This window comes from Lissotriton vulgaris, chromosome 4_1 (genome assembly GCF_964263255.1).
Source record: "Lissotriton vulgaris chromosome 4_1, aLisVul1.2, whole genome shotgun sequence".
Taxonomy (NCBI): Eukaryota; Metazoa; Chordata; class Amphibia; order Caudata; family Salamandridae; genus Lissotriton; species Lissotriton vulgaris.
This window is the reverse complement of record NC_141691.1, coordinates 1,948,850,849-1,948,874,165: the sequence shown is the minus strand read 5'-3', so window position 1 is coordinate 1,948,874,165 and position 23,317 is coordinate 1,948,850,849. Positions and strand designations below refer to the sequence as shown.

The 23,317-nt window shown below is 42.7% G+C and overlaps 1 protein-coding gene across 1 annotated transcript in view; it reads left to right on the top strand.

The window, feature by feature from the left end:
- The window catches only part of TRAPPC9 (trafficking protein particle complex subunit 9), a 2,581,727-nt gene that overhangs the window by 559,180 nt on the left and 1,999,230 nt on the right, over nt 1–23,317 (top strand). Inside the window, exon 14 of the mRNA XM_086966259.1 lies at nt 15,291–15,423. Within this exon, the coding sequence (XP_086822385.1) occupies nt 15,291–15,423 (133 nt within the window). The remainder of the gene's footprint in view (nt 1–15,290; nt 15,424–23,317) is intronic.

Here is a 23,317-nt window from a genome sequence, read left to right as displayed (position 1 = left end):
GCCTCGTTTGTATTGATCTCTGTGCAATCAGTGGTCGCCCGCTCTTTTTGTCACCAATTACTTGTGTTAATTGGTAATTGAAAACTACTCCTTAGGGTATATATAGCTTGCCCGAAACACCTTTTAAAGCACACTAGACGACCAGACGACCGCATGTTTACGAGACGCCGATACCAGATATATGGTGAGTTATTCTTCGAGATGTCATTTTGGAATGCGCTAGATGGGTCCGTTTTTAGGTAACTAAAAACCCTTCTCAATGTTTCTTTTTCGTGTCCGGAACTTTGAGGGTTTATCTTGATACTTTTCTGTGCAGCGCTATCATCGCGTTGCACTACATGCATTTCACAGGGGACTTGCAATGCGTCCAACATTCTAAGATGGCGGCAATTTTTGCTCTACTTTTCATTTACTTATGATCGTAATCTATCCAATAACTTATCGCGTAAGACTCATGTATATGTGTTTGTACGAGATATTTTCGTTTCTGCAATCTTAAACGCTTAGTAAAATAAGGAGGTGATAATTTGGAAAACATTGACATTTGGAGTGAAATGCTGTTTAACATTTGTAACACGCAACTATTTACTCTACCGATAACACTTGTTGGACAGTATCTCAGTCCAACAAGTATTCTATTTTCCATAATAATAGATGTATTCGCTTATGTAGTAGGCAGTTCCCAGTCCCACTCTAATACTCCATAAATCCCTCTTGCAGGCATATACTTCATTCTTCTTTTTCTGATTGGAAATAACGAACTGAGGGTATATCTTGAGCGCATAATCCGTTTCCACTACACTTGAAGTAAGTGTTTACTATAGATCTTTGAACCACTAATATTGCCTTAACTTTGTGTAACAATAGGTGTCCTAAATAGGACTTTTTCTGTTTTAGATTATTTGAACTATATTTTTGTAATGGGCACAATAGATCAGGAATCCTAACTAGAAAATGATTTCTCTCTTATAATTATATGTTATGTGAAAAGCCTAGAAGGAAAAGAGGGTCATTAGACTATATAGGATTTCAATATGTCCATGTATATATCACTGAAATTCGGATATATTTATTTATAGAACCTTACTGAAAATACAATTCTCAAGACGGACGGGAAGCTGTGCGTAAAGATATATTTGAGTCAAGGTATTTAAAACCTTTTAGATTATGAATAAAACTTGTATACTGAATAAAATTACAGGTCAAAGTAGCTAAGATTTTTCTAAAAAGACTCTTTCTATAAAACCTTATTTTTGACACTCATTCTTCTTTTTAAAGCCAGGTGATAAGCAATTATCAAATTTGCTTTTTGTTTTGATTAACCTTCTTGTCATGATGCATGTTCTCCCTGAAAGGAAAAGAGATCTAATCCAAGTCTGTTTCTGAATAATGTCTACCTTAAAATGTCTGGTGTTTTGTAAATGTTACTTTCTGTTAAAACTGTATGGTCTACTTGTTTGTGCACAAACTTCTATATCATGTACATATGCTTATATATATATTTTTGTATCTTTTTAAATGTAGCCCTGAAGAAGTCCGGTTTCGGACGAAACGCGTTGGCTATTGTTTTTATCTACAAATTTTGAATAAAAGGAAAGAATAAAGAAGAAAATTGACTTTGGACTTTCTTGGGAGAACATTTGAATTTCTTTTCTCTTATGAACAAATGCAGACTGAGCATTAATATTGTGTTCACTAATTGTTTTTGGTGTGCAGGGTCAACTTGTGGAATTTGATGTATAAAACAAATAGAATTTTGTTTTATGTTTTTGGGATCTAGGGGACTGTATCCCAGACCACTTGCACCCACACTATATAAACACTAGGAACTTGGCTACCGGTGCGGCCATAGTAGCCTCAATCCCCGTTTCTGTTTGAATCTCTCTCTACACATAACTTACCTCTTTTTTAACAGGGAAAGTCTACAATAGTTGTAAGTACATGCAGGCTACCCCGCTTATTGAAAACTACAATCTTAACCGCGTCCATCGGTATTACGAGCATCAAATCGCCAAGCAGTTCACTTCCCTCTACATACCCACCACCAACACTGTGCTTTAATCATTATCGCTCAGCCCCGTCTCTGTCCGTTCCTCTGCTTCCTCTGTTCCTTCGCCAGTTGTTTGCGTAAGTTAGTGCAGCCTTGGCATCCATGAAAGAAGTGGGCTTTCCATTGCTTTGTATTCGCATTTTAGCCGGGTATATCAGTGCATATTTTGTTCCAATTTGTTGAAAGATTTTTTTTGCAGGGATGAATTCCGTGCGAGCTGCCTGCACCTGTAATATAAAGTCAGGGTAAAGTGCAGTGTAATATCCTTGGTATTGGATAGTGCCTTATTCTCTTGCCATTAGGAGTATGGTATCATGGTCCCTATAGTTAAGCATCCTTGCGATGACTGGCCTCGCCGGCGCTCCTGGCCGCAGTTGCGTCCCCAGCGATCCATGTGCCCTCTCAACAAGGAACATCGTGGATAAGTCAGTGCCAAAAAGATCTCTCATCATAGTCTCAATGTATTTTTCCATGTTTGGATGTTTGTTGTTTCCGCAATTCCTGTGATCCGTACGTTGTTCCTCCTCGACCTGGCTTCCAAGTCCTCATTCTTCTGTTCGATCACCTCCAATACTTTGTCTATACCCCGCAACTTCTTCTCCACCTCGGTCTGTGCCTCTTCAGTTTTCGTCACTCTCGTTTCAAGCACGCTTAGGCGCGCCCCTCCTGCTTCTCAACCCGTTGAGTGATTCTGTCCATGCGCTCCGCTAGGGTATCCATCTTGGAGTCTATGCCCTGAAGGCTTGTTTTCAGTTCCTTAAACATGGATCGTACGTCCTTCTCGGGCAGCTGGGCAGAGCCTGCGTCGTCCGCAGGAACTTGATTCCTTGCATCTGTCTCCACCTGCTTGTTAGACTTTTTATCAAAGTTGATCCGGGGTTGTCTTGTGTCTGGCTTCCCCATCTTCTCGTATTAGGCAGGGCCGAGGATCGCCCCTGTCACTCACGACCTCTTCCTGCGATATCAGGAGAGCTTGTACTGATATATAACAGGGCGCCGCCTAGTCACCAATATTCGTGCAATGCTACTGCCAGCAATCTTTACCTCCACCACGCACAGTCTGTGTGGCCTCTCCAATATGCAGTCTGTATGGCACACCTTACACGCCTAAAGAAACCAGAAACTAATCCCAGTGTGGGTAGCACTATACCTGTGGCAGTTGCGAAAGTAAATCAAACATTCTATCAATCCATAAAGATTTATATACACAAAGTACACTGTAAATGTTCTTTTCAACTTTGTATTGACCATGTATTTGAAAATACATATGCAAAAATGATATACATGAGATATATGTGGATACCGTTTCCACCTTAATTAACACAATCTTCAAAAACAAATTCAAATTGACAATTCCAAATTAACAATAGTCTTTGCAGACATAAATGTTATGATGCGCAGATATGTGGAAAATCAGCCCAATGCATTTCGGGCCCTCGTGGTCCCTTCTTCAGTGGCACATCTGTGGAAAAATAAATAAGCATCACTCTGATATATGTTATGTGTACATTCAATCAATCAATCAATCAATCAATCAAAGCATTTATATAGCGCACTACTTACCCAGAGGGTCTCAAGGCGCATGGGGAGGGGGTCCGCTACTGCTCGAACAGCCAGGTCTTGAGTTGCTTCCTGAAGGTGAGGTGGTCCTGGGTCAGGCGGAGGTGGTTCGGGAGGGAGTTCCAAGTCTTGGCGGCGAGGTAGGAGAAGGACCGTCCCCCTGTGGTGGCTCTTCGGATGCGGGGGACGGTGGCGAGGGCGTGGCCGGTCGATCGAAGCTGGCGTTTGGGAGCGTAGAAGTTGAGGCAGCTGTTGAGGTATCCTGGGCCTAGGTTGTGTAGGGCTTTGTGTGCATGGGTGAGGAGACGGAAGGTGATTCTCTTGTTGACCGGGAGCCAGTGCAGGTCTCTCAGGTGTCCGGAGATGTGGCTGCGGCGGGGGATGTCCAGGATGAGTCGTGCTGAGGCGTTCTGGATCCGCTGGAGTCTCTTCTGGAGTTTGGCGGTGGTTCCAGCGTAGAGGGAGTTGCCGTAGTCCAGACGGCTGGTGACGAGGGCCTGGGTGACCTTGGACATTAGAGGATATCTCAATATCTAAAATAGACATGTGCTAATGTTGTACTTTATATGTGTCAAGAGCATGCCTTAAGGGTAAAATAATTCATGCTGACTCAATATGCTAGTGCCAAAGTGCTGCTAGTATAGTGAGACTAGAACAGTAATTATATCATGCATCATAATGAATGTGAACAAATCCAAGAATATTATAAAGGGAACCAAACTGTTCCAGTAATAGATGGAAAGTAGCGTCTGTGGAAAGTGTGACACCTAATCACAGAATAGGGTGTATAAACATACAATATGGTGCAACCCGTGTTATAGCCACAAGTGATAAACAAAGGTAAAACAAAGGTGCCAAAATAGAAGATGACCAGTGAACTACCTGCCGCACAACGTTTAAAAAATATCCAAGTAGCGATGTATAGCGAAATTTTTAAAAAGTAAAGGACTCCATGTTACTGAGTGCCTATAAAAAGATAATCGCGTGCTGTGCGAAAAGGTACTCTGGCGCTTACCAATTGAGGTCTAAGGTATCCCTTGGTAGGTGAGAAAAGGGTATAATCCTATATGTAAAAATACACAATACTGGCATAGAAAATACTGCAGTGTGCACATCTGTACAACAACTTAATGAAGACTAAGGGTCATTTCTTACCTGCCGCTACGACAGGAGATAAGTGAATCAATTGGGACGCCGGAACCTAAACATATTAATGCTGATGTAAATGCCAAAATCCTTATTGTTCCAATGATGGTGAATAAATGCGAGGATTAACTGCTGAGATCTACTGCTTACCCACGGTAACGCCACTCGCTCACTGGATATAGTTACTCCACGAGCAATACAAACGGGAATGGAGAGTCTCAAGCGTCGCGCCAGTCGGCGTGATAAAAATAGGACTGAGGAAGTGGATGACGGACTCTGTACGAGTTCCGTGAAAGCTTGAGAGAGTCAACAAACTCAAGAAAGGACAAGTATCGGAACCTCCAATATAAACACAAAGTATACAGCGGAGTTAAAATACTAAAATAGGACTGGTTTCAAAATCTCCATATGTAAATACCAAATGTGCACTGGAGTAAAGATAAATGCTCGGTAACCGCCGACAAGCAACAATTCATCGGAAATATCGACTAGTGTGCATACAAGAAGAAAAATACGTAGCCCAAAATAAATGTTCAAAATACCCAATGTATAAAGAATTATGTCATCCAGCCTAAATAAGATAAAATAAAATAAGATAAAAAAGTACACAATAGAGAGTACAAAATGAAGCTGTGAATGTGGTGCCCGAGATGGAATACTCCTCATAGCTCAAAAACATGTACAGCTGATAAGATGTATACAGACTTAATAATATCAGAGAGCCAATATGGATACAAATACAAAGAAGCATATCTGTATACATGGATACCAGCTACATTCAAAACAATCGTGTACCGTGGTATATATACATCCTATCAACTTATGGATTAATTATATGAATACACATAACAATCACCACTGATTAAATTAAACCTATGTGCTAACTTCATCAAAATGTGACTGTTAAGATATACAGAGATAATAGGGCAGAATACCTATAAATTGTGACTCGACCGTACAGAAATGCCTGATTCAGTGTTGCACAAACTGTACATAATAGTGTGAGTATAACATAAATACAACAAATATAAAAAATATGAAATCCATCTTCTTTCCATGTATGATTATAATAGATCTGAGGCTACAAACAGTACACAACATTTGCTTAGAAATGGTATACACAAGATATGTTATTTACGGGCACTATAACGGTGTGTGATCTGCTTTCATCATTATAGGAAACAGCTGTAGTCCACCCATTCATTTAATCCCTTTGGAAATGTAGTGCCAAAATGCTCGTTCCAGTAAATTTCTCTTTGTAGTAATCTATTGTGATTGTCTATACCCTCTGAATGTTGCACTACCTCAATGACCTGACTGCGTATTTGTGAAATGCTGTGCTTAGCTTCATGCCAATGTGTGGCTACGCTAGAAGTTGTGCAGTGTGTACATATTGTGCTTTTATGTTCTGTGAGTCTTAATTTGAATTTACGTTCTGTTTTCCCCACGTACATCAAGCCACAGGGGCATTTTAAACAATAAACAACATTGGTTGTGTTGCAATCCGCCGAATGACGTAGTTTTATTTGTTTCCCAGAGTGAGTGTGTGTAGGTATTGACCAGGAATCATGTTGCTGCAGTGAATGCAGTTATGGCATTGTCTCATTCCTTTGTGTTGTTCTTGAGATATGGGTTTGGATGGCGAAATGAGTTCTTGATGGTTTTTGCCACGGGTATACCCGAATGTAGGTTTCTCAAGAAATAACCCATTAAAATGAGGTTCTGTCTCCTGTGGTTCCCATCTTTTTCTGATTATGCGTTGTATTTCTTTAGAGCTAGTGGAGTGTTTGGAAACATATGTAGGGGTTTTTGGTGTCGATGATGTACGCTTAGCAAATAGTGATGAACATGGCCTTGTTGCTACTCTGTCCATATTGTCTTGTACAACTTTCTCAGGATAACCCCTGTCAAGAAATTTCTTATTGAATTCCAGTGATTTAAGGGTCATTGTTTCAGGGTTCGAGCAAATCCTCTTAATTCTGATAAATTGAGAATATGGCAAGTTCTGTATTCGACTGCGCGGGTGTAAGCTGGTGAAATGTAACAAACTATTTCTGTCAGTGGGTTAGTATAGACTTCAGTATCGAAACCCCTTTGATGTATGTCTCTTCTGATTAAAACATCCAAGTAGTTAATTTGAGTTTGACTGATAGTGTATGTAAACTTGATTCGTGGATCCCGTGTGTTGAGTTGACTGATCAGTGTTACCAATTTCTCCTGAGATTGGGTCCAGAGTACAAAAATGTCATCAATATATCGTACGTATTGTGCAATACCTCTTTTCCAGTCAGGATTGTGGAGTATGTGGTCATTTTCAAACTTAGCCATGTAAATGTTAGCATATGCGAGTGCCCCCGAAAAACCCATAGACGTGCCTGTTTATTGTGCATAATAATCTGATTGCCACCGAAAATAACTGTGATGTAAACAAAAGTGTAAAAGTTGTAACAAAAAAACCTTGTCCACATCAATATCTTCCATTGTCAAAAGAGCCCACTCCAAGGCTTCCATGGCAGTTTCATGTGCAATTGAGGTGTATAAAGCAGTTACATCGATGGTGCACATGCACCAATGTTTCTGAACGTATGGTTGTATGGAATCCAATTTTTGTAAAAAATCTGTTGTGTCACGAACATAAGTACACCAATTTTGAACAAACTTCTGTAGATGGTAATCTAAAAATCTGCCTATAGGATTGAATAGTGACCTACACCCCGAGACTATAGGCCTAAATGGGGGATCAACCAGATTCTTATGAATCTTTGGAGTCATGTAGATAAGAGGTCTTCTAGGATTATTAGTTGTCAGAAATTCTTTGCCTGCTGAATCTATATAGCCCATTTTTTCCGCTTGTTGTAAAAGGACTTGCAACATGCCTTGTATCTGGACCGTGGGATCATTAGGTAATTTGAGGTATGTTGATTCAACTGTAACATGTTCTTCCACTTTGGAAACATAGTATGCAGTGTCCATCATAATCAAATCCCCACCTTTACCGGCTGGTTTGAATGCTAGTGCTGTATTGTTGGCTATAGATCTGATTAACTTTCTTTCATGCATATTGATATTATGATATTGTTCCTTCTTATAGTTGATCTTGGCCAGATCCTTTTTAACCAACTCTTCAAAACCATCTAACGTTTTGTGTGAAACAGGTGGTTGAACTTACTGGGTGGTTTGAACCTCTTTGTTGATTCATTCAGATCTCCAGTTTGGGGTTCAACAACATTAGTGAAATAGTGTTTGAGGCGTAGTTTACGCATGAATCTGAAAAATTCAACATCTGTGTCCAATTTAGTAGTATCCGTTGTTGGGACAAACGACATGCCTTTTGATAACAGCCTGGTTTGTTGTTTCGTGAGAGTTGCGGACGAAATATTGATTATCAGATTTTGGTTTTGCTGCTTAGATTTTTGCCTCCCTTTTCCTCGCCTGGTTTTGTTGTCGTTTCGGTTTGTTCGGTTAGAGACGATGTTGGAGGAAGATTTGAATCCTGAGCCTGTAACAAAAAAGCAGTAGAAGTTGGTAAAGATTTTTGTGGGATGCTCGTTTCTCCTGACTGTGTGGAAGGTCCCGCTATTAGACTTGCCGCATCTCTTAACAGTGGTCGGTTTGTTGCAGCGTCTTGATCGGTGACCACACTTTCTTCAGAGGAAGTTTGGGTCTTAGATAAATTTAATCTTCTTTTAGCGTAAATTTCGACCCAAGTGTAAACCTCATTGAGTTTATGATCTATCGTGTTCGATGAAATTTACGTATTTTTCCTTCTTGAAGTTCCTTTGTCTAATTTTTGATTGATTTCATCCAAAGTGATAGCCCAAGTGTCCTGTTCCATGTGTCTTTCCAGCTCCTTTTTCAAATCAAATGTCTCTTCATCCAATTCTCTGATTGTCTTAGAGAGTTGTTCTACAATCAACAAGATAAGATCTAATGAGCACTTATTCAGTATGGAAAACCTTTTTTCCATGAAAACAGGATTCAGGTGTAGCCTAAACAGCATCAGGCGGATGGATAATCTTAAACCCCTTGGTATACGTTTCGCGTGATGATACTGTTTAAGGGTTGATGAGTGTAATCTCTGGTTCAACTGGCGACGTGTTAGGTATTCTAGTTGTCTTATTTGCTGTGAGATTGATCCTCCATGTGTATCAGATAGCTTCACTTCGTGTATCACACCTTACACGCCTCACACATCCACCTCTCCAGGTGCTACGCAGTAGTTATGCAGCGGGAACACAATTGCGTGCCTCAGTGTCCCAGAAGCTGTTATACACACTGGTGTGCTGCCACCTACACAGCTATACTGGACAGACCACTGCCCCTCGACTTCTCCTCGGTGTTCGCGCCTAGCTGCTCATGCAGGGGGCACCACGTGCATAGGCATAGGGCCAGGGTCCATTATTCACTCCACCAGCAGCAAAATGGCACCACTAAGTCAGTCACTCACACGCTAGTCTCCAGGCACCACAGTGTGTTTTCACAGGGGATCCAGGGGTTTCCTCAAGTGCACCCCCCACTACAGAAATAAGTTTCTTCACAGTATGGCTCCACAGCCACACACACAGTGGTGCACTCGCCCCCAAACTGCAGCAGCATGTGTCTAGTCTGGACAGCTTTGCAATCGCGTCCCTTGTGTGGCTGAATGTGCAGGGCTGTGGTGCACCACACTCCTATTGTCACTTACTACGCGCTGGTCCTCTCTTTGCCTTCCGCCCACGCTCGTAGGGCAGCGTGCCGGGTCCAGGTTTGCGGCCATCTGCTCCCTTAGTGTGCAAAATGGCGGCACCACTGCAGTCCTCTCACCCCAGTGCTGGGCAGAGCCAATCTATTACTCTGCAATCGCCTCTCTCATCCGGGGTTAAGGCTGGTGGCTCCCCTCCCCGGCAGCAGCGGTATCTCCGCCTTGCAAGCGGCTCCCGCCCGCCGCTCGATTCTCTAATGGCGGCGGCAGGGCCACCTGCGCCGCACCGTCCCCCGAACTTGCCTCAGCACGCCCAGTACCTCGGCAGCTGTTCCGCCGTCCGAGGGAGGCTCGCTGCCGACTCGCTGTACGTCACCTCTTAATGTAGGGACCGCAGCTCCTCACGATGCGCCCCCTCCCCGGTCTCCGTGACCAGCTCTCAGTAGTCTTCTCCGATCCTCAGCGGCCACTCGAGGTCCCGGCTTCAGCCTCCGAGCAGGCACCACTGCGGTGTCGCTCGTCTACCTGCATGTCCCACAGCCTCCGCAGAACCCGCCGGCTCCAAATTGCCTCCGCTCAGCCCAGGGACAATCTCCACACTTTCCTTCGCGATTGTGCCCCTGTTGTGGACGAGTGCACGGGATTTATTACGGATTTCGTCAGCCTGGCCCGCGAAGCCACACTAGTATGCGGCCATCACGCTGCCAAGCGAAGCCACGCTTCCTTTTAGGGTTCACTAATATAAGAACCTGTAAAATCACTATGAATATTGTGCCGATAGATTTTGGTTGTTATATTGTAAAAAATAAGTATGTTGATTATGAAGTCTTTTAGTGTTTACTTTCCGTGAGAGTTAAGGCCTTATTATGAGTTTAGCTGATAGGGTAGTCCACCAAAAAGCAAACATGTGGGTGGCCATGTACTGTGTCCTCAAGGCTTGTGATATCCCCCCACTCTACTTAGATCTTTTTTCGATTGGCAGATGAAAATTTTGACTAACAAATATGAACCTTATTTTAGAAAGACTTGTGGTATATTCCTCCTGAATAAGATAATGTAATAATAATAATGTATGAATGTAATCATAATATGTGAGCAAAGGCTGTCCTGGAGCTTAATGAGATTTTGTACGGTGGTAGGGAGCATGGAAATTAAACAATATCTATAAAACTGTCACTTTGCTTAATATGTAGAAAAGTTGAGAGCAAAAAAAGACCTTCCCAAAGTCACCTATGTGGTTCCTAGGTCTGGGTTTGGATCTGTTGGTAACTTGTGGGTACATGACCTGCCCTACGGATAGGCCCTGGCCCAGCCCCTGTGCCATTGATCTGGTGTGCGTGGCTTTCAGCTGTGTGTAGTGGTGTTTGGGTGCACAGCCTCAACCTGTTGTACTAGCTATGCACAACTTGCATAGAGTCGAGTCGGCGGTGGTACAAGGACTTTAGTATGACTAGATTTTGCGCCTGCCCCTTTGCCACAGTGCTGACTGTTTATGATCTTTGATCTTCTACCTTCGCACGGTGAATTTACTTTTAAACGTTTTTTACATTGTAAATTGTTAAAAACAAAAAAATTGCAAATCTGCGTCCAACATAATGGGGATTTTAAAGGAATTTGGGCTGTATCTGTCTCTGGTGCTCTCCCACATCCTCTATGAGGTCAGTCGATGCTCTCCTTTCCGCCTTGCACCCACTCCTGTGACCATTTTCTTGGATGTAGTCTTTGGTGAGTTCCATCCTGTAATGGCCACCAGAAGAAACATTTTCTGGTGCCGCCACCCAATCACATCCTTCCATTCACGGACCCACAAGGGTCTGCAAACTCATGGCCTGAGCAAACTACTGTTTAACCTATTTAAGCCTACCCTGCACAGTTTTGTAATGGAAATTGGGAAAAAACAAAAGATCACTGAATGGATTACACCACACCAACAGAACTCCATATTCTGAGTAAAGTTCTAATTTAATGAATTCTACAACTGTTGATGGCAGCCATTTGCTGTTGAAGAACTCATGTCATACTATAATCACCCGAGGAAACATCCCCCAAGTATGGGGCTGCCTTCTAAAACCAGTGGTAGTGCTGGCCAATATTGGTATTAATGCCTTAGCCAGAACAACTGTATTTAAAAGGTGGACTAATATTTGAAGTCACAGAATAGCTCCTGTCACAATTCCAGAACCAAGGCCAGTTCTATCCTGTCCTATCACTGTCACAGCATTGTGCCACTGACTGTATCCTTCTATTGCATAGACATATTGTTGTAATTGTAAAAGTACAGTAAGGTGCTTCCTAACAGGCAGGTGCACGTAGAACAGGTGCAGTCTTTCACTTAGAAAGTTATTTAAAAAAAGCCTTTTAGCATTGTTGTACATCACAAGAAAATATGATTCTTGGTGCAAAGTGTAGTTACTATTGACTTTGCATTACTCTAAGCTGGACACAGGAAGAATGAGATGGTGGGCTTTTTTTTTAGGGAGATGCGCATATGTCAACAGTACTATAGGGCTAATGGCAGATGTGGACTGACTCATTGCCTCATGTTTTATGCTGTGGTGAGCAGAATCAAGTTGTGAAACACACTTAAGCAGACAAATGGATGAAAGGGTTTGACCCAAAGCCCTTGTATTTAAGTGTCTATGTATTTTTTATTTGTTTTTCTTAATTACATGTGGCTGGAAAAACAGGTAAAGCTGTGTCTAGGACAGACTTAATAATTACCAGCAGACTTAACAAAGATCCAACACTGCCCGTGTCTGCTTTTGAGTGTATTCAAACGCCTGGTTACTTACCGGTAAGTTTCATTACTCCGAGTCTACGACCTCTTTGTCACAGTACATACTTCTATGAGCGTCAGCTCCTCCCTGAGCCTTCATTAAGAAGAAACAAAAACACATACAGCTCCCATCATTTTCCTCTAGGCCACACCCACATCCTGTGGGATATAAAAACTCATACTTCCTATCCGGTAACCCTAATCCAAAGCCAAATGAAACTTACCAATAAGTAACCAGATATTACCTCCTCATCTAACCTCCCCGTCACAGTCCTTACTTCTATGAGCTGATTCCCAAGCAAACAAAATCTGCTTCATACACAATTGGTGCAGAAACAGAAATATTTACTACAATATCTACTGATGAACACAGCAGTGTTTGTGTAGAGTACTCAAGACTGCATCACCAAAACGAGTTGAAACATCACCACCCACCACCAAACTATAATGTGACACACAGGTGTGTGGGGAACTCCAAGGAACGGCTCTGCAAATATCTACCACAGAAGCACCCTTCAAACTCGCCCAAGAAACAGCCACCCGTCTTGTAGAGCGACCCTGAACAGAGCCAGGCCCTAACTCACCCATGGACTCCAATGCCCCAACAATAGCCCATTTTAACCACCTACTGAGAGTAGACACAGAAGGCTACAGACATTATCCTGCTAAACCAAATGTTACAAAAAGCAAATCTACCTTACTAAAAGGACTAGTTCCATTCAGATACACACAAATGACCCGCCTTACATTCAGTCTACTCAGAAGTACTACAACTTCTGTCTTAGGGTTAGAGCAAAAAAACAGGTAAGCCCAAATCCTTTGAACAATGGAAAGGAGAAGGCACCTTAGAAAAAAACGTATCTGGCTTCGGAACCACCCTATCCGGATTTATTTTAAAATGGTTCAGAACACAGCAATGCTCCTAATTCCCCAACTCCTCATACAGGCGTAATCGCCACTAGAAAAATCACCTTGAAAGTTGTCAGCATTTAGTTTTAAACAGTTGTTATTCATCCACTTGGCAACAGCAAGCATCCCTTTTTTAAAGATGGCCGTGTCTTGAGTTGGGTTAGTCGAGAGTAAAAGAATACACTGTGTATTGTCCACGTACGATAGCAGTGAGAGCCCGAAAGATTTCACCACATACGCTAGAGGTTGGACGTATATATTGAATAAGGTTCGACTCAGCGGGGGCCTTGGGGGACCCAATATCGAAGGGATTGTTGTTGAGACGCAAATGGGGGAGGTACTACTTGAAATGAACACTCACTCAAAAAAGAGGTAATCCAGGTCAGAGCTGACCCTCGATCCCTTTCTCATGTAATCTCCGCGTAGCACCTTAAGTGATACCATGTCAATGGGGGGAATCAGGGCCGATGAACTGCCTTCATCCAAGGCACAACAAAGTGTATCCAACACTGCTAGGAGTGCATATTCAGTGCTGTAAGAAGCCCGGAAACCATTTTGGGATGTGTCCAAAATATGGTTCTCCTCCGGAATCTTTGTCAATGCACTATTGACTTGTTGCGGAAACATATAAGGCAGCACAGCTCCACTTATTTAATTCAGTTATTAAATACATTTGCAGTGTTCTAGAGAGTCTGCAGTTAAGATAAGACAGCCTCGGTGACTCCCAGATAGGCACTGCTGCTGTAGACAGGTCTAGATTGAACAATAGCATTGACCACCACGATTTGCGAATGAGGCTGATGAAAGGGAGGATATTGAACAGAAGACTGCAGAAAGAAAATAACTTAAAATCCGCTGGTACATAGTGTTCATCAAGGTAACTGGCTTTGCCCAAACCTTTCCCGCAACTGAACTCCCTGTAACCGACCTCAGCCGTAGTGAATGTTTTCGAAACACTGATGCCTGCTAGTGACTTTTTAATTTTTTTAAATGAAACTGTTCTCTTGGTACTCGATGTTTTGTAAAGGGCTAATGTATTTTCTTTTGTAATATAACGTCTTTTGCATTGTTTTGAGCTAAATGGGAGAACCGTAATCCGCCGACCAAGTAACTGTTTGTTTGATGCTTCTTTTGCTTACCTTTCATGATTTTTACCTATTTTAATCAAACTGTTCTTGCTTTAGTGTTCATAAGTATATTTTTTGTGGATATTAAAGTAATTTACTCTGTTATGTTGAGTTACCTACAAAGAGTTTCTTTGAGGTCAGCCTTGTTGCTCACTGTAAACTACCAAATGTGATACTAGAATAGTGGGTCGTTGCCAAGACAGTTGTTTCTTCACATTAGCTAACTCAGGCGTCGCACAGGTTCCTATGGGGGTAAGTCCTAAGTGCTTGACTGAGGTACCCCGAAGTGTCAAGATATGACCATCCCTTATAGTATTCTGCTTCTGACCTAGCACCTTCAGTTCATCATGCAGACTAACCCTTGATCATGCGTGGTGCTCCATACATATTCGGTGCAGTGCTTGGCTCATATTCAGTGTCTGGGTGACCCCTGTACTGTTTTTGTCAATATTCTCTGGATACTGTAATATGAAAGCTAATCGGTTTCTCATATTTGGAGGCTTTTATATTCCCTTCTGTTACTGGCATTCTGTATTGATGACATCAATACAGAATGTAGCATTATCTTGCGTATGCTGATAGTATGAAATACTTGGTGTCTGTCAACAATTTATGAGGGACCTTATTGAGGCCTCAAGAGGGCTAACCCATCGCTTAAGTCGAGCCAATGTATTACTTTTATGGTCCATTTCATAATGAAATCTCAAAAGCAACACATTCAGTAGTCGAAGGATGGCTTTCCACCAGCTCTGAGGTTTCCACTGTAGATCAGAGACTGGGTAGGTTTGTCGTGTCAGAATTTGAAGAATGTGCCTTTTTAAATGAATGAATCAGTTAGCGAGTTTTGGGTTTCCAGAGTGAGGCTGGTCTTGTCTGCAAATCCTCTGAATTGTTCATTGCTCCAACGTATTTGCATGCGCGGCTGAGCAAAACATGTATCTTAATATGGTCGGCTCTGTATTTTCTTGTTTTCCTCTTAACTTCTTTTTTTCATATGAGGGTGGTGGAGCTTTGACATTTGATGTTTCTATCTTGCCTCAGGGTACCACACATCAGTATTTGGAGTATTCAGTGACTGCCAGTTGGAAAGTCTTCCAGGCTTGAAGACGAGCGGCTGCACAGTGGAGGTCATTCCAGCTCTGCCCAGACTCCAGATAAGCACCTCCCTCCCCAGGTAAATGCCAACTACTTTAAGATCTATGCAATGTAATGTTAAACCACAGACTGTGTTAGTGTTTTTGAGAACATGCTGCAAGATTATTTTAGATCTCACCTACAGACAGCCTTTCGCTTTCTGCTGTCAAAGAGTTATTGTGTACAATACCAGTACATAGAATGGGCTTTACGTCAGCCATTGATTATCATTTGTTTTCTTTCTTGCCAATCTCATTTACTTCTATTTCCCTAATCCTCTTGTATTTATCCCTCCCCTGGAGCATAGCATCCTTTTGATTGGATGTCTTGCATCTTTCCATGGCTCACATCTGTGAGCTACATTTTCTTTTTCTTTTAGTACTCTGTACGAGTTTGTGTTTTCTTGCTTTTCTTCCATGTGCTGCTTTACCTCCTGTGCCCACACCCATACACTCTCCGTGCAACTGTCCACCCCTCCCAGCTTGTCCGTAAAGTCACAACACAGATTTGTTTTTGACTGGTTTCTCTAAACAGCAGTGTTGGGACAAAAAAGTCCTCTACATAGTAACAGACATGCAGCCCTGCCCTGAGTGCCCAACTTTATTGATGGCTGGATCCCTAATGCTAATTTTTGTAGTCTTAGGCAAACACAGGTCATGCATGTGTGCCATGATATAGGCCTATCTCAAGGATTGCGGTCTTGTTGGACAGGGAAGGGCACCCAAAGTGCTTCCCTCATTGTGCTCACTTTTCAACCTGTCACTGGTCTTGCCTGGCGAAAGCAGCACATGCGCTGCTCTCGCTATTGCGAGTACCTTTTGGAATTGATTACGCTGAGGGCTTTTATGCACGCTCCTGCATGGACAAACATGGCCGCTCTTGCCATATTTCCATAGCAGACAGCATGCGCGTGTCCGTAGGGACTGTGGACAGTCACACGTCATTTTGTTGCTATAGCGACGAAAAAGCGGCTTCGATCATAGCTCTCAACCAGCGCGCACCCTGCAGTTCCCCCGGGTCATAAGCAGGCATCCACTTGTCGTTTTGCTGACCTGCAGTTCCCCCGGGGCACATTTGCATGCCGCACGATCCGCTTTCACTTTAGCGGTCTCGCTTCTTTATATAGTTAATTTACAGCCCTCAAGTTTCTATTCGGATCTGTTCCATGGAGAGTTGTGTTTGCGCAAGAGTTTTGCTTCCTGAGGTGTTAGACTCTATTTGCAATCCAGTTTGGTGTCCTGCAACAAGCTGGCGCGAAAGGGACTACTCAAGGTGGGCAGGCATGGGACTACTTTGCTGGGGAGGGCGGGTGTTCATGTCTGCTAATCAAGCTCCGTTATTTTCACGTCCTCACATCAATAACTTGGAATATTGTTTTTCATTTCAATGACTATGCTGCCATTTCCATTTTATCATGGCTGTTTGTCATGACTATAGCCACCACGCTTAGCCTTGTTGGTGGCAGTACGGTATGTGAGGAGATGATTTAACTCTTTCAGAGCAGTGTGTGTGTGTAGCAGTCCCTATGCTCCACTTGGTGTGTCGCAGATAACTTGTACAGCTTTCACAGTGTTTTCTCACTTCTAACTATTTTATTCATGTGGCTTGTTTAGAAATGTCTACTTCACGTCGTGTACCATAGCAGTCCCAGACACCTTTACGTAGCAGCCAGTTCTACAACATATGTTCCTCTGGGGGTGCCAGAGCTCCGCTGAACTGCCTCTGACTGGTCTTCTCTCACACACTTCCCTCGCTCATCCCACCTCCTGGGGGCGGGGGGAATAGGCTCAGTCCACAAGGTGATGTGCCCAGCCCGGCTACTAATCTTCTGCCAGCCAACGCAAAAGTGGGTGCCCGCTCCGGTACCGGCCTCCGCCCCCAGAGAAAGGATGGCAGGGACTGCTAGCTGTCTCTAAATATTGCGGAGGGCAACACTGGAACCCTGGCATGGCAGAGACCCAGTAGACCAGGCCGACAGTCTCCAGCAGAACAAGGCCCCCGCAGAGCAGCACAATGGACCCCGACCTGCAGGCACTGAGCTCCACACTACTCAGGAAGAACCACTGCTATGAAATCGCCTTGGACCCGCAGCCAAGAGCTATTCTGGAGGGACTTGCAGCCCAGGCGCAACAGAGCTTGTTAGTGCCTGAGTCCTAATCCGTTAGCTTTATGATCTCAGGCAGTTGCCTGTTGCTGTTTACTCCTGCTCAATGCCTTTGTACCTCAGGCTGATGGCTCCCAAGCATGTTGTGAGTGTGTTTGTGATACCACATGTTCTGTGCCCCAGTCTCGTTACTGGTTTAACTACCTTTTCACCGAGTCTTTGTGCCCCTTTGTGGCCGGTGCCTGTATGTCTGAGCCTGTGAGCTTCAGTCTGAGTGTTCTTATGCTAATTGTGCAGCAGGCTGCATGTTCATCTGCCCAGGCTGAGTATTTGGTGCCCCAGACTACAGGCCCCGTATCATAGCCTTTGCACAATGATTGCCATACACCATGCTCTCTGTATACTAACCGGTGTGTGCAGAGACCCAGTCATGGTGTGTGATGTCAAGTGCACATACCTTATGCCCACTTATCCCCCCGCTACATGCGTCAAAATGTGAACCTCCATGTTCCCCAGACTGAGCGCCTCTTTCTGAGTATCAGATGAAGCTCTTGAGTGTGAGCTCTCACATCCTAAAACTGTACATACCCAATGAAACATAAGTAAAAAACATTGTCATTTACAATGCCAATGGCTCTAACTTTCACAAATACGAGACTGATTGCATTGCAAATGCTTGTATATTATTAAAGTGTTTATTTACTTTGTTGCATGGTCCACTTCAATTACAGGGGCCACGCTTACTTTTTAATTAATTAATTTATTTATTTTCAAGCACGGTCTTCCTGTATTCCACCCATGACATCCCAGCACCCATCCGCTTTTATATTAATAAAGTGTTTATTTACTTTACAGCGCAGCTGCGCTTATTTATTTATTTTATGGCGCATACAGAACTTTCTTCTATTTAAAATGTATTATTTACTTAACTATTTTGCAAGCACAGCACGCTTTTATTATAGTGGCCGCCCACTTTATTTTCCCCTGGAGAAGTAGCCAATGGCGACCCAAGCCGTTTTTTCAACAACAACTTACCCCACCTACCACCACTCATAGCTGTCGGAACCGGAAGAGGGCATCTGCTCGCAGCTGTTGGTTGCCACAGAGTCAGATTTCACTTCTATGGGTAATGCTTTTTGTACAATGCGATAGGTGAGAGTTTCAGCTATTGGCATTGTAAATTACCTTGCCTTTTATGTTTCTGTTTTTAAAACAGAAATAAAAGGCATTGTCATTTACAAAGCCAATAGCTTAAAGTCGCATAAATGCGAGACCTAGACCTATTGCATTGCAAATGCTTGTTTAAGTTTCTGCGCTTAACTCATCCTTGGCCTACATCGGTTTAGTGTGTAGACCTGCTCAGCGCAGAATTGGTGCATCTGCGCTGGGTGTATGTGTGACTGGAAAGGGTACACTACAGGGATAATGCGGACTAACCCATGACCAGATTGTTGTGACCAACAATCCCCCCCCCCCCTCCCCCCCCGACCCCCCTCTACTCCCCCCTCAACCAGGAAAGGAATCAGACACTTACTGCAAAGTAGGAGCTGCAAAAAGCCTCTGGTCGTTCGGGGGCGCGACCGCGAGTGAGAAACTGCACAATCTGAGTGTAGTGGTCTGAGCCACATGCTTCAAGCGCAGTTGCAGCTGTGAGAGCACCTGCAGATGGGGCATACTCGGGAAGTCCTGACTCTTCTAGCCTGCAGGTACAGGTAAGACTGGTCACAGGCCTGTCTGCCCTGGGTGAACTTGCTACTAGTGGCACTGCTGCACTTGAACACTGCTGACTTTAACTTGGAGTCAAAGTGTACTCTTGAGACTCGGACTGCTAGTCAGGAATACCCTGGATGTTAGCAATATTGAATGGGGAATAACCACTAAAGCTTATAGGAAGAGGGAGTAGGACAGGAAATCACCAAAGAAATACTAAAGCCCAGATCTCAATGGGGATTGTGTAGTTATTTGTGAATGTCGTATTTTCCTTTGTGTGGGTGAGCAGTAGAAATAAAATTCTTCTCTTTTTCCATAAAAGTGTGTATTTGCAGGACAATGATTTATTTCTGCTTCTTCTGTTGTGCACATTTTGAGTTGAGAGCCTTAGTTCACTCCTCTGTGTCCACACCTCCGCCTTGGACTGCTCAGACCACGCCTATTCTGAGAGTCAAGTGAAGAAGGGGTACTTGGCCCAGTTATTCATAATCTAATGTACGTTGGGCCCCAGGACAAGAGAGTAAAGTACTTGATGACAGTAACGCTCCCGTCCTCGTTTAACCTCTTCCGTGCTCATGACAAGCTCAGCTCGTCATGAGGCACAGTGGCGCTGTGCTCATGACGAGCTGAGCTCATCATGACCTCCGCGGAACGCCCATGTGGGGATAATTCCCCTGCTGTGCTGGGTGTTCCATTGAGCGGGCGTGGTCATGACGAGCTCAGCTCGTCACGAACACTGCAGTGCCGAGCGCGGCCCCCCTCCCCCTAGCACAGCAGGGGATTTAGCCCTGCAGTGAAGGGGTTAAATGTACATTACATTGTAATTTTGTTTATGGATAAGCTTTAGGGTATTGATAATTGCACTTTAATATTTATATATGAGGTCATTTTTATGCTTTTTATAAGGAATATTTTGTGTTACCTCCAGTAATTATATGAATTTCTGAAGATATGTCGTTTTTAGAATCTTGGTTTTAGTATGAAATGTGAAGCTATTTGTTATGATTTTAATTAACTAAACAATAACATTCACTCACTCACTCAGTGTTCACTTTTACATAAGATATGCGTTTGCTTTTCCTTCAGTATTTAGATTTTTGTGTTCGACAGTACTTTACTAGCAAGCATCGGCAAAGCCAATAGATTTACACTTGCATTATAAAATGGAGCTCGATTGGCTTTACCAATGCTTGTTATTGCTCATTGCTTATGCGTTATCTTCTCTACCATAAACATCCTTCAATCATTCCTAAATTGTACACCTCGTGGTCAATGTGCTTAATGAACATGTTTCTGCTTTCTACAGTAGGTTTTTAAACTTTGTATGTTCCACATGACTTCTTTCATATTCATACTTGGCTTAGATGTAGAGGGTCCTGCTGTTAGCAGAAAGGAGTCAATACTCCAAGCATATGGTCTAATATGAGCCCTATTTTCTAATGCTATTTTCCTTATGATTTGTTCCCTCGTTTGTCTTTGCCATATAGATTTTTTCTTCTGACTCATTGTTGGAATTTGGAAATATGATAATGAAATCTTGGAGAGTAATCTTCTTATGAAGACAGATGAGCGCCAATTGTGGCTATACATAAACAATTATAGTGTTATAAAAGCTGTGCGTACCCAAGAAAAAGGTGAATTATATCAGATGTGAATTCCTTTCCTGGTCTAACAGTTTAAGATGAGTCTTTCATTGGGCTGGTAAACAGGAATCTTCAGTACACATAGGTGATCAGGAAACATAGTTGCTTTATTTTTTATTTATTTTCATGCTACGTCTCCCTAAGTTCAAACAGCATAGTAACAGACATGCACATCACAGGAGTGTTGCCGCCCTTACTTTTGTGATGGCTATCAAAACATTTGAAGATACCTAACACTAGAGCTATAGCTGCTTCTACCCGGTACCTTATGCAATCTATGTTGACCTCCTGTTCATGCTCTTGTTCAGCTGTATACGTGTCAGTCGGCTAATTCTAGAGAGATCTGTGTCTCACCACAGCACAATCTAGCATAATGCCTCTAGAGGCGGAGGCAGCCAACCCTCTGTTTTTGACTAAAGTGCAAGACAGTCCTTGAATTGCCTATTAATGGCCTTAGGGCAAGAAGCACCATAACCTGGGGTGGATAGACCATAGGGTGAATGGTTTTAGTCAGATACCGGTAGTGCATCTGTGAGACAATAGATGGAGAAAGCAAGACATATATATAAATAAAGATTGCTATGCATATATATATATATATATATATGTGAATATATATATATATATCAAAACAACATGATCAAGTTGTAAAGGAGGTGTGATATTTAAAACTAAAAGGTACATTCACAGAAGTATTTGTAAACAAAACGTGCTCAATGAATTAATGTAACACAGTACTGATGAAATTGTGGACTGCAAAAGTGATTACATGAAAATAAAAGATACAAAATTACACCAGAGGACTATATAAAGCAGTAATGGTTATAGAATTGTTTTCTACATAGAAAAAAATCTATAAATTACCCTTTCTCTGCTGTAAAGATGCTGACAATGTTTTAACCCTAAGTGAATAGTGCTGGTACCAGTGAAAATGTGTTTATCAGCAAGGAGAGAAATCTGTGGGCAATAATAACCCATCATTGGGAAAATTAACAGCAGGAGCAGAAAAGCTATGATAAAGTATTCTGAAAAGTGGGAAAAAGTATTCTGGAAAGTGGGAGATGGGTTCTAATTATGACACAGCTTTAAAGGAAATTGAACGGAGAAGAGAAATAGTTTAGAATATGAGTGGTTTTCAGATGAGAACTCTTAGCTAAAAGTGCATCAGACAAGATAGGGCAGAAGTGACAGAAGTGACAGAAGAGTCAGTGATAGCAGACTGAAGCAGTAAATGAGGATAGCAATGGAAAGAAAGCGAAGTGTAAAGTAAATACAGATCATCTATAGTACATATATGATACATTAAGTATGTTGAATGGAAGCATTTATGATCTGTCGAGAATAGGCTTACGATATATGAATGCGGACTTTAGGGGATTCAAACACAAACCGTTGGGATCCATTCGTTCGTAGTGTTAAGTCCATTGTGGAGTGAGTGTCGCCTGGTAATCCAGCATCTTTTGCTGTTATTCAGTAAACTTTGGTGGTCACCCTCTCAATGGGGTAGTCTGATTTGTTCAATAATTTTCCACATAACTTGTATATCTGTATGGAGTCGTGAACGTGTCTCCCAGCACCATTTGAATTATAGTTGAACACAATGATCTCAGACTCCTGCAGAGGGTTGGATGAGGATATACACCGTTCTGGCTTCTGCGACAAACCTTACTCACCAGTGTGCAGTCCGGGTGGAAGCCGCGGGTATGGATCTGCTAACCATAGTAATCATTGACTTGGACCGTTACTCTATATTCCCATTAATGATTTTCCCTAAACTCAATTGCACTGTTAGCGGGACCCTTCGGTCTTACCTGGAAGACATAAGGACCAACTGCTCCAAGGATGAGCTTTTTGTAGAACGTGGATGCAATTATTTCAGTAAACCGGATGCAAACTAATCTATAGCTCTGTTTGTCTCCTTTGTCATCTCTCTTACCTGGAGAAGGTTCGTCTTCGTTCTCAAAGCCTCTTTGGTCCTCCAGTAAGAGCCAAAGAGGCCTTGGCCGTATTCCAGCAGCATGCAGAAAAGAGAGGCAAGATCTGACATTATCATCCCATCAACAGGAGGTGTTTGCGGGCTGGCACTATAACATCACTAACGCTTGAATTAAAATATTACCGGCGAGTAGTCACTTACGATGTCTTATACCAGGCTTGTTCCTTTAATAAGAAAATAATTGATCTTTTTCTTACAGAAAGATGACAACCCCCTGATTTTAAAATGAGAATTTAAGCTGAGAAGCATTGGTTTTCATGGCTGCACACGTCTTAATAACCCTCTATCCTTTGAACCCTATTTACGGTCTGAATCCTGGTCCTGGGCTATGGATGGCTGAATGATGGGCAGTCCCAGCCCATGGTTCATTGTCCTTGAGTATTAAGTTTATCACATTTGTAAATATTTAAGGGATGGATGCCTCCTTTTAAGATGTGGTAAAGGATCCTTCTATTTCCTTTCTGAGGCAGAATGTGCCCTG